We start from the raw sequence: 16,699 nt of genomic DNA, 5'->3' as shown, positions 1-16,699 counted from the left end.
ATAAAACAACAATGATTTATTACTTAATGAATGACCTCCAAGTAATTAGAAGTCATATGAATAGATTCAATAGAAGTTTTTAAACACAGCCCTGATGTTATAGACACTGAATGTTTTCTTTATTTATAGACGTAACTGTGTTATCATATTTCTACACAAACAGAATAGTTAAATATGCTCACCAGAGCACTTCATAACCGTTATATTGTACAGTTACTATGTCGCACTTCCAGGGACCGGATATCAATGTAGCTCTGCCACACTTCCAGCCAAATATTTCCGTTCTCCAAATTTTGGATGAATCCCTTAGAGAAAATGGAAATACGATAGCCCTGGTAAGACACCTTTTCTTTTATTTAACTGTTAATTAATGTTTTACTGAAATGTGAGAGAAAACTGTCCATGATTGGTGGTTAATCTTAAAATTGTCATATTTCTCCAAACAAAAGAATTTTGGTAAAACCTTTATCAAAATAAAAGAGCGTCACTATGCACTTCGACAACACTTGAGTAGGCCTTTTCTCCTTTTATTCCTGATTGATAAAATTTGTATTTTAAACGAAATTAAATATAGGTATTTGTGTCGTATTATTTTATAAATTTCTTTAACTATTATTTGATGTCTTAGTTATAGGAATACCAAAGAATACTCTTTATGTCTTGGACAAAAAATATTAATATTTTAGACAATTTCGGAATACCGACGTGGTTTATTTAAATATTCAAGATCTAGAACTACCATATGTTGAGATATACATGTATAAAGGACAAACTGTCTATCCTTAAAAAGGAAAATACTAAATTTTAATCGTGCATAAGAAATAAAATAAAAACAGTAATATTTCATGATCTGATTCCATAATCAATTTAATTTAGGGTATAGATGTTGGAATGAATTAGCATACATGGGCCTTATATGTATAGATAGGATAATTATTACAACTATACTGCATATTCGTGATAAACCTTACTTTGTATCAAATAGTTACTTATAATGTTACCAAACTGCCGGTTTTTAGAGTACCACGTAAAGAGAAGTGATAAAGATTAAGATTAAACAAGATTTACTATCGTAAGTTAGCCGTCTTCTATATACATAAAAGCCAAATACCACTGCCTGACCAATTACAAAATTTCCAAGAATACAGAACAAAGTAACATGTAACTATGTAAACTTATTCGTCTTAACTCTTTGCTAAGAAACGGTTTTGAATATTTTCCAATACAACCGTAGAAATTCACGAAAAACAAAGATATCTGTAATGTCAATTTTAATCATCCATAATTATTGTTAAACAAAAAACAACCAATTAGGGTCCCAAAATGAGTCCAGGAGATATTCAAGAAGATTTGTTGTATGATTTCATAACCAATCGCGAGAACTAATGACTCACGTTAACTCCACATTACTAGTAAATATCAGAAACCCAGGCTTTAAATATGGATTGAGGATTAAACAAGTAATCATAGTGATGGATTTACAGTAATAGTGGTCTATAGTATCTATATCTGGACCCACGAGATTACGGGCCTCGAACATTGGGGAGTGTTAGATAGCGATAACGGTAACTTTCACAGATCTTAGTGACAACCTGGGAAGGGGTTACAGGAAAACGCAACGAGCCCCTAGTATAATTTTGAACCTATTATTTTAGCCCACGAGGGAAATAAGATTTTCATAATTTTTGTACTCTTAATTATTTGTTTTATTGTTTGATTATTAAAACTACAAGAAAAATGTGTAGTAAATATACTAAATAATATGATTTTTTAACCACCTTAAGCGCTCCTAATTAAGAATGTATGTTTACAGATTGAAAGGGAAACGGAGAAGAGTATTACTCGTGCTGAGATTTTGCAGCAAAGCAGAGCAGTAGCTGCAGGACTGGTTGATGTGGGTGTTACTGCAGGAGATTATGTTATATTGTGTTCTGATAAGAGCATAATATCTTACACGATTCTTCTAGGAACTATGTTCACGGGGGCTACAGCTGTCTTGGCTCCTACTCCACGTAATATTTTCAGTAACACTAAACGTTTTATCTATTGCAGAGCCCATACTATTACTTAATTGTTAGTAGTAATTTGTTTCCTTAAAACTAAGGTAACTCACTATATAAATACATTAAACATCTTTCAATGTCGCATCTAAAAGGTTGGAGGAAAGATTAATGAAAAAATGAAAATTTCAGGTGGATAACTAGCCTAACGCATAACTACAATATAGGTTGAAAAAATCACACCAAGGCCACTTCCCTGATTGCACAGCAATGAATTATTGCAATGGGATACAATCAGATGATGTGGTTATATATGTCCTCACCCTTAGACGATTCACGTGAGGCTATTTCTTCAAGTCCGGTCTTTTTTTACTATAATTTATATTAATTTTTAATATTGCTTAAACTATTGCTATGATTAGTAATTTTATGACTTGAATATTGTACTTCATTACAAAAAAAGAGCAGATTCACTTAGTCCCACTTCAATCAATAGAGGTCAATTAAAACTTGAGAAAAGCTAGTGCTGATTATCATAACATAATAACTATATTTATTTGGATTTTAACCCCATTTAAGATAAAATTTTAACCTACATAAAATAAATATATAGAAACAGTTTACTGAACATTTAGTTTACTTTATACACGTAACAATTCTTTTATTTTTCACAATTAAAGGATTGTAAAAAAACTGGTTTTTATTTAGACGTGTCATCGTTAAGTGGCACAAAAAGTGGAAGTGTTAAAAGATTATTGTAAACGTTTTTTTTATAAATTGTACAAAAGTTCAATGTAAAGAAAGTAACTAAAACCCTTTTAAAAATCTTTTTATTACATACACGTGTTTAGGTTTTTAACCATCATCATTGTGCATTAACCTCTAAATAAATAAATAAATAATAAACAATTAAATATACACATGTAGACCTTTTAAACATATGTGAAATATAAATTACACAGTTGTAATTTTCTTATTAGTAATCTGTATTTAATATTTTAATTTTTTTTTTAATTGTATTTGTCTTATTTTTCAGATTACTATTTAAAATGTTATGAGGATCTTTATTATAATTTAGATAGATGTGAAATTCTTCTTTTTTGTTTAACTTCTCTCCTTTCCTTTCGATATCTAAAATTTCCATGTTCTTTTCAATATTTGTGTAGTTAAGGTCAGTCTCCAATAAGTGTTCAGCAAAATTTGATTTTATTGTAGACATGTTATTTGTTCTCAAAGCTTGTACGTGTTCTTTAAACCTTTTATTAAAATTTCTTCCAGTTTGCCCAATATAATAGCTTTCACAGTCACTACAGTTAATTTTGTATACTCCAGATTGTTTTTATAATTCTTGTTTGTCAACATTTTGGTTCACTTTGTTTTCAATAAGTTTAAATGTATTATTTCTTGATGAAGAATTTTGAATTTTGAAAGGTTTTTTCGAACAGCTTTGTTTAATTTAGTATTTAATGGTACACATATATATTTCTGAATTTCTGTAGTATTAGGATTAGGTATTATTTTGTTGGTTTTATTGATTTTTCTTGTTTTCTTCTTAATCATTTTGTCTACAATTTGGGGTTGATATCCATTTTTTACAGCTAGGTATTTTATTATTTTAATTTCTTTACTTTTATTCTCATCACTCATTGGTATATTTAACATTCTGTTTACCATTGAGTGAAATGCTTCTAATTTGTATTTCCAAGGATGGTTAGAGGATGATGGTATTAGAAGATCTGTTTGGGTCATTTTTCTATAAATTTCAAATGAGTGATTTCCATTCAGATTATAAATACGTATATCAAGAAAGTTAATTTAGATTTTTTTTATTTCTTTAGAAAACTTAATTGTTGGTGATATAGAATTGAGAAATGTTAAAAAGTGTTCTGCTTGGTTCTCATTTCCATTTAAAAGACATAATATATCATCCACATATCGAAACCAATAAATTATTTTGTCTTTAAATGGATTAGTGTCATTTATTTTGTTCTTTTCTAAATGTTGCATATATATATATATATATATATATATATATATATATATATATATATATATTTGCAAGAAGGCCTGAAAGAGGAGATCATATTGCTAACCCATCTTCTTGTTTGTAAAAGTCCTTATTGTATTGAAAATAATTTTGATTAACAGTTGATTTTTTTCAATGATAAGATATCGTTAATTTCATTCATATCTAGTTTACTGTATTTTATTAGATTATCTTTTAGGATTTGAATTGTTTCTTGTTTTGGAATGTTTGAGTACATGTTGTTAACATAAAAAAAATGGAGAAAGAAATTAATGGAATTTGAATGTCTCGAATTTGGTTTGCCAGATTACTTGAGTTTGATATACTGTAATTATTTTCAAAATGTATGTGGGTTTTTATTTTGTTATTTAAAAATTTACATACCTTGTAAGTAGGAGAGTTACGAAAGTTTACTACGGGTCTAATTGAAATATCCGGTAAATTTAATTACCAATTTTACAGTTGTGAAAAGCAATTTGTATTTTTAAATATGGATTTTCCCCACTGCCCAACAAAACTTAACATGTTATTTAGAAATTCACTGCAATTTTGTTGTAATGTAATGCTTGCAGGAAGATTTATAAATGCTTATGCATTTGCAATAATTTATCATTTGTATTCATTATGGATTTTTAGATGCTGATACGTTACACGAACTTACATGTGGATTTAAAATAAAAGGGATTTTCTGTGATTCTAAATATCTAAGTTCTATGAAAAAGTCGGTAAATAACTTTAAATGTCGGCCCTCCTTTCTTTTTACCACAAATACACAAGACTCTACATTTATGTCTATTATCAACTGCAAGGAGTTCCACATATATGAAGTAAAGGATGTAAAAACTCACGTACCTTTGATTTTGTTCTCAAGTGGTACCACTGGGGCGCCCAAAGGTGTCCAAATATCTGACATTGGACTTCAACTGAGTGGATCAAAGTAGGTATTAGTTAGCAAAATTTTTAGATTATAAAGATAATAAAGATCAACTTCCTAATAAAAGCGTTGCTTTTACATATTTTTAATACATACTTCTAGTCAAGGAAAACGAAATAACTAGTAATATAATTATTGGGAAAGCAACTCCAATATTTGTCATATAAATGAAATTCAAACATTCTTATACAAATATCACTTTGGAAATGTGAAGTTTAAACTTGAGTTGGATCGCGACAGCAACAGTTAATTACTGGTTATTTGTAATTTCTATGGATGTATTAGCGAGTAAAACTCTGCGCTCATCTACAATTATTGCAAATTTGTAACCTTTACACAACTCATAGTATTATAATGTATTTTGAATAACATTCTATGAAACCCAACATATCATTTGATAGAATAGAGTTTATAGAATAACGATAAGATGGAAGGGTAGAGGTATAGAACAATATTCAACGGTATAATGTTTGTATATTGAAAACAAATTGGGCATTTACACAAATAGCGCAATAGGATAAACAATAAATATTAAACTTTAATAAGGATATTTTGTGAGTTAAGAAAGCATTAGGGACCGAACATTTGTCGCAGGAAAACATTATATTTTGTGTAGGAAAAATTATACCAAAAATTTTTCACTCCTTTAAGCCTTGTTATACAGGGTGTACATAAAGTCCTGCACGGGTATAATATTTTCTGAACGATAACAGATAAATAAACAAGATTTGGTACATCAATACTACACCTAAAAATCTACTTTTTGAAGGAACTATCAGTTTTCTGTAATATCATGGGGACGTCCCGCAAGGAGTCAGAAGGAAATCTTAAATAGGAGCATAGGTCAATATGGACATCATTTTAAAGGGCTTATCTAGCAGAGTGTAATGCCGCAAACCGCACTCAAAAAGATTGATCCAGTAAAAAATGGCGGCTGTTCAAAGATTTTACTTGGTTACATTTTATTAGTAGCCATAACCCCAGTAAAGCAAAACTGCAACCAAACGAATACTGCAGCTAACTACTACATTATGCTTGTCAGTTGTACAGAAGTGAATTATGACATTAGTTATCCTCAAGGGTTACAAATTTGGTCCTAATATATTGATAACGGGGAAAACCTGATAACAGTAACAATTAGAAATCTCTTATCTTTGGGTCGCAGTTAGGACTTTCCTATTAGCCAGTCTATTCATAGTAGGCTATTCTAGTTTTCTTGTTTTTAGTAGTGCTGTCCATCCATTTTATCAGTGCGCTTTAGCACAAAAGAGTTTGTCGTATTGCTTGTAGTTCTTCAACTACACTATGTCGCTTGACGAACGTGAACGTATAGACGATCACACGAGGAAGCATGCCATTTATTTAATGACTACTTTCACGAGAGGCAGCCAATTTCTAGAACAACTATAGGGAGAACTGTTCAACACTTTATGAAAACAGGAAGTGTTTCCGATCGTCATAGGTCGCTGAGATTTCTAATTGTTACTGTTATCAGGTTTTCCCCGTTATCAATATATTAGGACCAAATTTGTAACCCTTGAGGATAACTAATGTCATAATTCACTTCTGTACAACTGACAAGCATAATGTAGTAGTTAGCTGCAGTATTCGTTTTGGTTGCAGTTTTGCTTTACTGGGGTTATGGCTACTAATAAAATGTAACCAAGTAAAATCTTTGAACAGCCGCCATTTTTTACTGGATCAATCTTTTTGAGTGCGGTTTGCGGCATTACACTCTGCTAGATAAGCCCTTTAAAATGATGTCCATATTGACCTATGCTCCTATTTAAGATTTCCTTCTGACTCCTTGCGGGACGTCCCCATGATATTACAGAAAACTGATAGTTCCTTCAAAAAGTAGATTTTTAGGTGTAGTATTGATGTACCAAATCTTGTTTATTTATCTGTTATCGTTTAGAAAATATTATACCCGTGCAGGACTTTATGTACACCCGTATGTTAAACCCTTAATTTCCATTTGGGTGGGGAGTGGGTAATCGGCTGCATCGATCAATGTAAGCATAATATCAAGAGGTTAAAATTTATAACACGAAATGAAAAAGCTTAGACGGCACAATTGACTGAATACATTGTTCTTATTGGAAAATTACTTGGAAATGCAAGGTATATACATATATAGTTAAAGTTCTATTAAGTTTTTTCATCCCGCATTGCTAATTATTAGCTTTTTAAGATTGGGTATTTTATATTATTATTTATATAGTATTTCATTTTAGTGTCTCCTGCAGAACTTAGTTACGAAATGTTCGTACAAATCGCTGTAAACAGTTTCACGCACATATATCGGGTTTTCGAGTCAGATTTATCACCCATTTGTCAAATTTCAGGATGTTTTTAAACTATTTGAGGAATCTCACATGAAAAGTATTTTCATATATAATATTTTGAAGTCAATAAGCAATTTACTTTCTTTTGAACAATGCATAATTGTGTCGTCGCATTTAAAAGAATTAATCTAACCCTACACTCCTCACTGGCTGGTCACAATTATAATATTTAAAAAATACAAGAAAATTTATGTGATACAGTTTGTTTTTTAAAAACGTTCCTTTATAGGTACTAATAAGAGAACTGTGACAATTTAGGAATTTTCACCAAAAACAGTTTTTTTAGCTTCAAGAGGGAACGATGCGACCAACAGTTAACTTAACCATATTAATTTGTTGGTCTTGTTATTATGCACAACGTTGCCCAGTTTATCTTTGATCTAAACCTTATAGTTTTAAAGATCAATTCAGCGTGCATAAAACGTTCAATGTTACTCGGTATAATAAATGTTAAACTTTAAGTTACAGAAATCGTACATAACGTTTAGACTTTGTACATTTAATAAGTATAAAACTGGATTCAATCAAAGACTGTGGCAGAAACTGTGTACTGTAATAAAAATAATAGCAACTTTTTATACAGCTAAAGAGTAATAGTACGTTACCATAACAATTCGACTTAGATAGAAGGATTATGAGGGCAGTATAACCCGGGTATGATAATACGTTAAAAATGCTTTATATTGCTTTCACTCATATTTATATTGTAATTTGTTACACATAAACTTGTTATGTAGTTTCAGAGGAAAGAAAACGCCGAGGTCATTGTTGATTACAACGCCTCTGTTTTGGTACAGTGCTATTCCTACGTTTCTTTCTTCGATTTTCAATCATTGTTTGCTTTATTTAAGTGATACCAAAGATGTGAAAGAGAATCTTCAGGTTATTGAGAAAAAGAAGGTTAGTTTTAATTTAGTGTTTGACTATATCAATAACGTTTAGTAGTAGTATTCTACCTTTTATTTATTGTAAGTTAGGGTATGCCCTATTTCTAACTCCTGGATATGCTTTCCCTCACCTTGAAGCTTCTGTAGTCCTACTATGCGACTTCTTTCACGTATCTATTTACCTTTTATTTACCTGATTTTCATCATTGTACATTTATTTTTAATAGTTTACAGCTAGCACAAGTTTCGTTCAATACATAGTTACTGAAAATTTTAAGTTTTAGTTTATTAGGGCAAACCAATGTTCCCTACAAATGTGTTTGTATTTTATGTTATTTTACAAATAGCGTAAAATACACTCTAACTGACTTTAATTATATACAATTGAAGTTTACAATATGCTTTAAAGTATCGTAATATTAAAAATAATTCTCAGACCACCTCCGTGTTGATCCGCATAGCTTAAATCAATTTATATTTGTATGAATTACTATTTGTCAAATAGAAGAGAGAGATATGTAAGATTAAGAAAGCTTTCTTCAACTTTTTAGTAGCAGTGGAGTGGCATTTGACTTGATCATGTAATTTCTAGGTTAATACAAGGAAAAAGAGCAATTGAACAATTTAGAACTAGGAACAGCAAACTTAGCTTTTCTTGAAATTGACAGAGCATTTTCTTCTAAAATGGAAACATATTATCTTTAATCGTGTTAGTTTTGGTGGATACTGAAAATGGAATAGTATCAAGATGTTATCGCATTAAGTACGAATAATTTAGTGTAGTAAATCTTTACGAATTTTCTGATGCCTAAACGAAACTTACATAAAAAATAATTATATCTCCGCTAGCTTATACCGTACTAAATTATAGGTGTAGACTAGAATAATAAGCTTGCAAACAAATATTACTAAGGTATAATTAGGCACTACACACGTAACTTCTAAAAGCCTTCTGATTCTTGACTTTCAGATATGCTACCTATAGTCTAGCCTAACAGTTCCCAAAATATGAGGCATTATTCCCCAAAATGGTTTTTTAATACGACTATCTTAGTCTAGGTGATTCCATCCATTTTTTGGATTTACAGGATGGTATAGTACTACACAGAGACTCGTGGTTCAACATCCAAATTCTAAAAACGAAGAATTTGAATCAAGATTAAATTAAACGAATATACAAACAATGAATCAAACCTATGGACACAGTTTGAGTTAGCACATGACTATACTAGTGTCAATCAACTACAATTTTAACGGATGAGATGATTTCATCCACGACAAAACAGAATATAAAGAGTTCATTACGATTATTTTCCTCTATAATGAATTAATATTGGCTGAGTGTTAGCGAAGCTTATCACTTGACCGAGAGGCTATAAAATCGTCCTATCTATTTTCTATCCATATGCCTGCGAAAACAATATCTCGAATGTAAACTGCCTATAAATCTGATATATGCATGTAACTTCAATTAAATAGACATCTCTGAATGTTGCATGTTACTCCGTGGAGTTTGGCTGAGCGTTAACAAACATTTTTACATTGTTCTTTTCGATAACCAGGATATCAAGGAAAAAGTTACAGAATAAACAAATGTTTAATAAAAACGAGTATCCCAAGATCATAATAGATTTTTACTTGTGATACATAGCACGTGTAGCTTAACTACCTCAACACATACATATTTCATCATCTAAACACTACTATTTAACGTGTGAAATAATATTTTATGTGTAGACTTTATATTTTGCATGAAATTTAATTTCTACGTAGGCAAAAATGATTCAAGAATGACGCATTCCTTTCTGGCTATATATATGTACCTACCTTTCGAGAAAACGTCTTGATAGTAAAAACATCTGTAGATCTGAAACTTTGATTGCAATCAAAGCGATATGTTACACGACACCTAGTACTATGGTGTAATCCATTAGATAAAGGGAGTAAAATCAGGCATTTTAGTCGAATAGATGGTCTTACCATGAAAAGCTGATTCTATTTTACTTTCAGTTAAGTGTCTAATGGTTAGTTTTATGTGGCCTAGCAAAAATATGACGTGTAAAATAACTACTTGTTAATTTCATTTGCTTTAATACTTTTCCAATTCGACCCCTATAAAAATTAATTTTATAGATGATGAATGAATTTTTTTACTACAAATTACTCTTTTAATATCTCATAATATTAGGCCACTTAATTATACAAATACAAATTTTGGCTCCTAGGTTCTATCTTTCTATAAAAACAATATTTAGCCTTTATTTGCTTATTGGCGAATATTAATTAATAATTTTGTTTACTTCTACAGGTGACGATATGGTTTACCGGGGCGGCTTCTATGCCATCATACGTTAATGAGCCTTCATTGAAACTTTATGACTTGACAACACTTAAAACTGTGTTTGTTGGTAAGAAGAAAAAATATCTGTGTCTTTAATTGAAAATGTTCACTGTTTTGACCGGGCCTGAGCCAAATAACAAATCGAATTAGCTCTATTAATTTATCATATAAACTTATCGATCAAAGTGATATATATTTACTTTTGTACTCAGGTGGAGAAATTGTGTTGGGCTCTTTGTTTAAAGAGTTTGAGACTAAGGTATTGGGCGGCCGTATTAAATTGGGAACCGCATACGGTTCAACCGAATGTGGACTTATAACGGCAGCTATACAGGGGGTTCCTGAGGGTGATGACAGATCAGGATCCTGTGGGAAACTTATTCCAGGTGTTGAAATCAAGGTACATAACAGCTATAAACTTATCGTTTTTATAGGAATATTTGGACATGTTAAGTGTTATAGTTATAATAATTTATAAATCATTTCAGATATTCAGGATTTTAGCAAACGCAATATCACTCTAGTGATAAATAAGTGTTCAAAATATCAGATATATATGGATACAAAGCAGCATTAAATAGGCAAATGATGTTGGAGCAAACTATGTCACATGATTCTTTAGCCCGTATCAGGTTAATCCTTCGGGGAAATTAATTGAAAGCTTCATGTGACCACCAATAATCTTTTATTTTATACTTTATCTTTGAAATGAAATTATGGTAATCAGTTACTCATTTACTGTAAACAAAAATTAAACTTATATGTTCGTTTTGTATCATTATGAAACTAAGTTATTACTTGCACTCGTTATTTTGCCTTATTAATAAAACTACAATTTACCTCTTCTGGCATGAAGATTCTAGACGACGAAGGTCACCTTGTGAGTCCAGGAAATATTGGAGAGATTTGGATAAAAACCCTGGCAGTGACTCCAGGATATTGGGGAAGGCCGGATCTCAACTCTTCCATGTTTGACAACGATGGGTTCTTCCGGAACGGTGACGCTGGGTACTTTGATCCTGAGGGCAATCTGTATCTACGGGGTCGGGTATGTGACCTCATCAACTTCAGAGGGCACAAGGTATAAGCATTTTTAATTAAATTTTAAAAATGTATATTTCTAAAACACTAGCAACTATTTACTATGAATCAATAACTACTATTATCCTGTCAGATAATTTACTACTAAAATGTGCCTATGTATATCACATTTTACTAAGAAAATGTATATCATAGATCAGAGAAGCCTACTTATGTCAAAGTAAACTAAGATAGGTTTAATATCAGTCTTTAAATTTATAGTAAATATTAAAAAGTAGCACTGTCTTTTAGATTTAATACTTCATATTTGATAAAGATATAAAGTTAAAAGTACATAACAATGACCCTATTTACTTTTCTCTTTATAAACTAAAAGGTTATGAAATATTTAACAACATTTAGAGCTAGAATTGGTACATTAGTTCAAAAGCACAGTCCAGCGAACTTCAAAAGGAGATTTCACTGTCAAATTCTGACCATCTAATGTTTTAGGACTTTTTCTAAGGTAGATGAGTATTTACCTAATCTCTGAAATTTAAAACGGCGTGATATATATTTATTTTTACTTAGAAAACACACTCAACATAAATATTAACAAACTGAAAATAATAAACCATATTTAAACAGACCAGTTTATTACATTAGACATGCTTTTTTAATTATTTTTTATTATTATTCCACAACCTTAGAGACCACGATGGGATTTTTTGATACTTTAAAAACCAGTGGGGCATAGCCCGGTAGGGGTTTTGAAATAATAATAGGCCTATATTCATTTCAAGGACCGTAAGAATTTCCATGTAAAATTTCATTACAATCGGTTGAATAGTTTACGTGTGAAGCAAATGGAACAAATAAAGGCATTCTCGTATTTATAATATTGTCAGGATTTAGAAAAACTATGAAAACATAATCCAAATTTATCTGACATTAAACAGCTATTGACAGTTGCAATTATGCAAAAGAGTTTGAAAAATTTGTTTAAATAACTAATTTAGAAAATATTAAGCTCACAGTGTCTGAGCAGTAGTGTAATGCAGTTTATTAATAGATAAAAATAATATTTAATTTTTACTACACATTGCGCTGTTGAAAAAGTTCAAACATCTAATGCATATTAGAAATATTACTTAAACATTGCTATAAAACTCATGAAGAAATGTGTGAATGTTTGCACATTAGGCACTCGATACTGGTGTGCTTCCTTCACCTTGTGATATGGTGAAGGAATTCACCAGGAGTATCAAGCTTAATTTTTACCTTAATATATTTTATACACACACACACACACACACACACACACACACACACACACATATATATATATATATATATATATATATATATATATATATATATATATAGAACTATTTGTCAAAGGGGTTGAAACTCTGTTTAAGTAACTATTTTAGAAAATATTAAGTTTTTGTTATCACTAATTTAATACATATTTTAAAGACATAGTTACCATCAAAATTATATTACATGTAAATATGGAACTGCAAGTGATTTTACAAAAGCAGAATAGGTAATCTTTTTACCGTAATAGGCTCCTAAGTATGTCTGAATATTGTTTTCTTTAGCGTGACAACAGGGCATACTCAACTTTGGACTGGTGATAAGACTACAAAGGCACACATAGGTGGTTCTTAATCAAAATTAGGCATTAGCACCTTTCCTATGTTTCCATAATTTTTCCATAAGATTCCTTCCTCCGTTTAAGTTGGCGGCCACATACGAATGATAGTTTTCCATCTTATAAAACTACATTTTACCGGTAACCTTTTATTCCAGTTTTCTCCAACTGAACTAGAAGACAGTATTATTTCACATCCCTCAGTTATGGATGTGGCTGTGGTCGGCAAACCTCATTCCTGTGATATACACCACGCCACAGCATTTGTTGTGAGGATACCGGAATATAACGTTTCAGAAAAGGAAATCATGGACTTTGTAAATGGTACGTACTCTTAATGTCCTAAAAATTGAGAAACATTATTTCTATTTATTTCTGAATGCAAAGTTTCATACAAAATAAAATTTGCTTTTATGAGACGAAGTGTTTAAGGCTGTATTTTAGTAACACTAAATTGTTTTATATTATACTCTTTTAATGGATAATAATTGTAGGTACATTTAGAGAAGAATTTCACCACGTAATACTTACGTAGCTTTTTGTGTTTTTCCACGGGAAGTTTCATTATCCCACTACAAGAAAGAAAGGGGAGATGGTCGTATTTTTATGTTTCCCGTATTCCTTATTTTAATATTGAAAGTGAAAGAGAGGGAAATTATGTTTCTTCCTCTTGCACTTGTTTACAGAAACCGTGTATCCTGCAAGCACCATTGACAAACTACATCAGATTTTGAACAAGTCACTATTCATGTAATCTATTCCCTTTAAATTATTTTAGAATATCTATCAACTGACAAAAGTTAGCCTAAGAGAAAGATAAAAATATATACAACATTTAACAATTTGTCTAATACTTTGAATAAGATTGTATTATAAGGTTAAACTATTTAAAGCGATATACCACCAATTGCAAGATGCCGTGAGCAATAATAATGCTTTGAGTTGAATGTTTTTTTGAATATTGTTTTGGAATAATAATGATAGTAAAAATACATTTAATACTGTTTACTTAATATAGGAATCAGTGCCTAATAGTTACTATTTTCGATAAGCATTTTTAAACTCAGACAAGCAATGTGTAAGTATTACCTTTGTATTAAGTTTAATCTGGATGTTTAAAAGATTACGGCACAAATTATATTTACAAGCACACGTTATATTGCATAAGGCTATACATACAAATATAGAGTGTCCCAGACCTTTCTACCAATATTTTCAGGTATTATTTCTGGACGAAATATATACCAAAATATCATATTAAAACATTCGAAACCTAACAATAATTAAAGTGTTTGTTTCAATTAACTGTGTTTAATATAACGGCTAGTTGTAATTTGGCCTATATATATATATATATATATATATATATATATATATATATATATATATATATATATTAGTCTTAAAAGAAACATTTTAATTTTTAGAAGGCTTAGTTCCAAAATGGTGACTTCTTAAAAATTTTAATCGTAGATATCCTGAAAACGACATATCGTATAAAAGTAAAAATATAACATTTTAGTTAGATAATTTAACTGAAATATCCAACGATACCAAATTTGGGAAAATCGGTTGTTGTATAAGAGCAATAATGCGCTTTTTAAATACCAAGTACTAAGCCATGGTCACTGTCATTATGTGACAAGCACTGTTTGTGAGCCACAAAAATCATCTATTTTAATTTTAGCTGCTCTAATCAGCAGATTATAACATTACATTGTTGGTCTGTAGTCATAATATCCTTACTTATTGCAGAATTCTGGAGTTCATGATCGTAGAAAATTATAAAATTCTTTCAGAAACTCCGTCAGGAGGGCGATTGCTTCAGCCACTCTTATATGAAACATACATAAGATTAGATTACATTCATATCAATTACAAGTAGTATTAATACAGTTTTATGCAATATGTGACTTAAAGTTGTAAGTCTTCTTTTCTTTTACAGGGAAAGTGGACGAAACCATGAAACTTAGAGGGGGTGTTCGGTTTTTGGATGAGTTACCTCGAACTGCCACCGGCAAGGTCTTGCGTCAGAAACTGAAAGAATATGCCTCGACTGACTCATTCTCTGAAATCCTTACGGAACATCCTTCCCTAGTACATAATAGTACAAACTAGTTCATGTCCAGTGCCCTGATACAAGTGTTCTGTACATTAGTGCAATATACTGCATATCTCAATTATTTTTAAAAACGACAAGAAAAAAGAATAATTTTACAAGAATTCTTACATTGAACTTGCATGTAAAATTGTATTATAGAATATTTCCGTTTAATCTGATCCATGTTTGAAATGTGTTAATCTCTAGTTAGTCTCAAGATCGGTATCACAATAAATAAATGACGGACAAGAAGTATATACAAGATGCAACAGAGGGCTTTCTACACAACATTAGTTTATTGTTTTTCATGGGCTAAGATGACATAACACTCAATTGCTACCGATGGTGTTGCTTTTTTCGTTTACCGTTTATGTGACTGCAAGTGTTTTTTGTTATTTCAGAAACCAGTGAAGATATAAAACTCTAATTAGTCAGTATAATTGTTCTTGCAACCACACAACAAGAGAAAAAATACATTGTATGATCACATAGTAATAACAGTTATTAATTCAAAACTACTAACTTATAATACTATTATATTATAATATTTATTTTCTAAACTTGATGTTTATAGGTTTTCGTAAAATTGCTTCAAATTTGATAATACTATTCGTACTTAAGACCCAGAATAATACAAACGACTAATAAAAAAGTTTCAGCATGTGAAATTGATTGAAACATATTTTGGTGCGAAACGTTAAGTAAATCCTTATTTTTCGCTGTATAACAATTAACCGTTTGTTAATTTTACAGGATTGAGTGAGTTGCAAAATTGTATGCAAAATATTCTATAAAATATTTTCAAAATCCATAAAAGTTACATAAGGTAAAAAAGATTTCAGTTGATAGCTGATCAGTTTTTCGTAATTGAATCGATTTTTCGATTTATGCAAAAGAATTCTTTGTAGAAAAACTACTTTCGGGAAAACTAAAAAAACTTCATTGCTACTACAAAACATTTATAAAAAAGTAAAATAAAACAAAAGTTTATTTTGGGTTATTGTTAACGAGAATCAGTTATAATTTTATTTATTGTTAAAATGTAAAAATGTTGTGTATTTTAATGTCAGCCGACTTGAGAACGTTTGTAAATAAATTGAGGCAAATAATTGAAATATAAATTTTTTATCAACCCTGTAATCAAAAGAGTGTAATATATTGAAAGACATATACATAGGGAGTCTTCACCTGACGCTAAATCACCTGTAGGCCATTCCAAGAAGTCATTATAAAACTTTCTCTTAGGCTTCTCTTTATTATTGACAAATCTTTAACACACGGTAAGTATGAGTGGCCTCTGATGGGGAAGTATTGCTCGATTTCGTGAAGGCCAAGAACAACCTGTTTAATGTTATGGTTCTTGTTCTGACCCCTACAACTGTCAG

The 16,699-nt window shown here is 30.5% G+C and overlaps 1 protein-coding gene across 1 annotated transcript; it reads left to right on the top strand.

Moving 5' to 3' along the window:
• Positions 1-218: 218 nt before the first annotated feature.
• Positions 219-16,412, top strand: LOC124364200 (probable 4-coumarate--CoA ligase 2). Its single transcript, XM_046819540.1, has 9 exons — positions 219-335; positions 1,814-2,012; positions 4,921-4,963; positions 8,046-8,208; positions 10,504-10,603; positions 10,749-10,936; positions 11,393-11,617; positions 13,372-13,537; positions 15,159-16,412. Exons 1-9 carry the CDS (start codon positions 219-221, stop codon positions 15,329-15,331), a joined length of 1,374 nt encoding a protein of 457 aa, XP_046675496.1. The 3' UTR covers positions 15,332-16,412.
• Positions 16,413-16,699: the final 287 nt, after the last annotated feature.

The sequence above is a fragment of the Homalodisca vitripennis genome, chromosome 1, assembly GCF_021130785.1.
Source record: "Homalodisca vitripennis isolate AUS2020 chromosome 1, UT_GWSS_2.1, whole genome shotgun sequence".
NCBI lineage: Eukaryota > Metazoa > Arthropoda > Insecta > Hemiptera > Cicadellidae > Homalodisca > Homalodisca vitripennis.
This window is presented reverse-complemented; position numbering and strand designations above follow the sequence as displayed.

What these genes read in the sequence shown, in the direction of transcription:
- LOC124364200 (XM_046819540.1), top strand. Translation starts at nt 219, where the DNA reads ATGTCGCACTTCCAGGGACCGGATATCAATGTAGCTCTGCCACACTTC. An exon ending in ACTTAAAACTGTGTTTGTTG is followed by an intron (nt 10,604 to 10,748) that starts GTAAGAAGAAAA and finishes TTTTGTACTCAG; the next exon opens with GTGGAGAAATTGTGTTGGGC. An exon ending in TCAACTTCAGAGGGCACAAG is followed by an intron (nt 11,618 to 13,371) that starts GTATAAGCATTT and finishes CTTTTATTCCAG; the next exon opens with TTTTCTCCAACTGAACTAGA.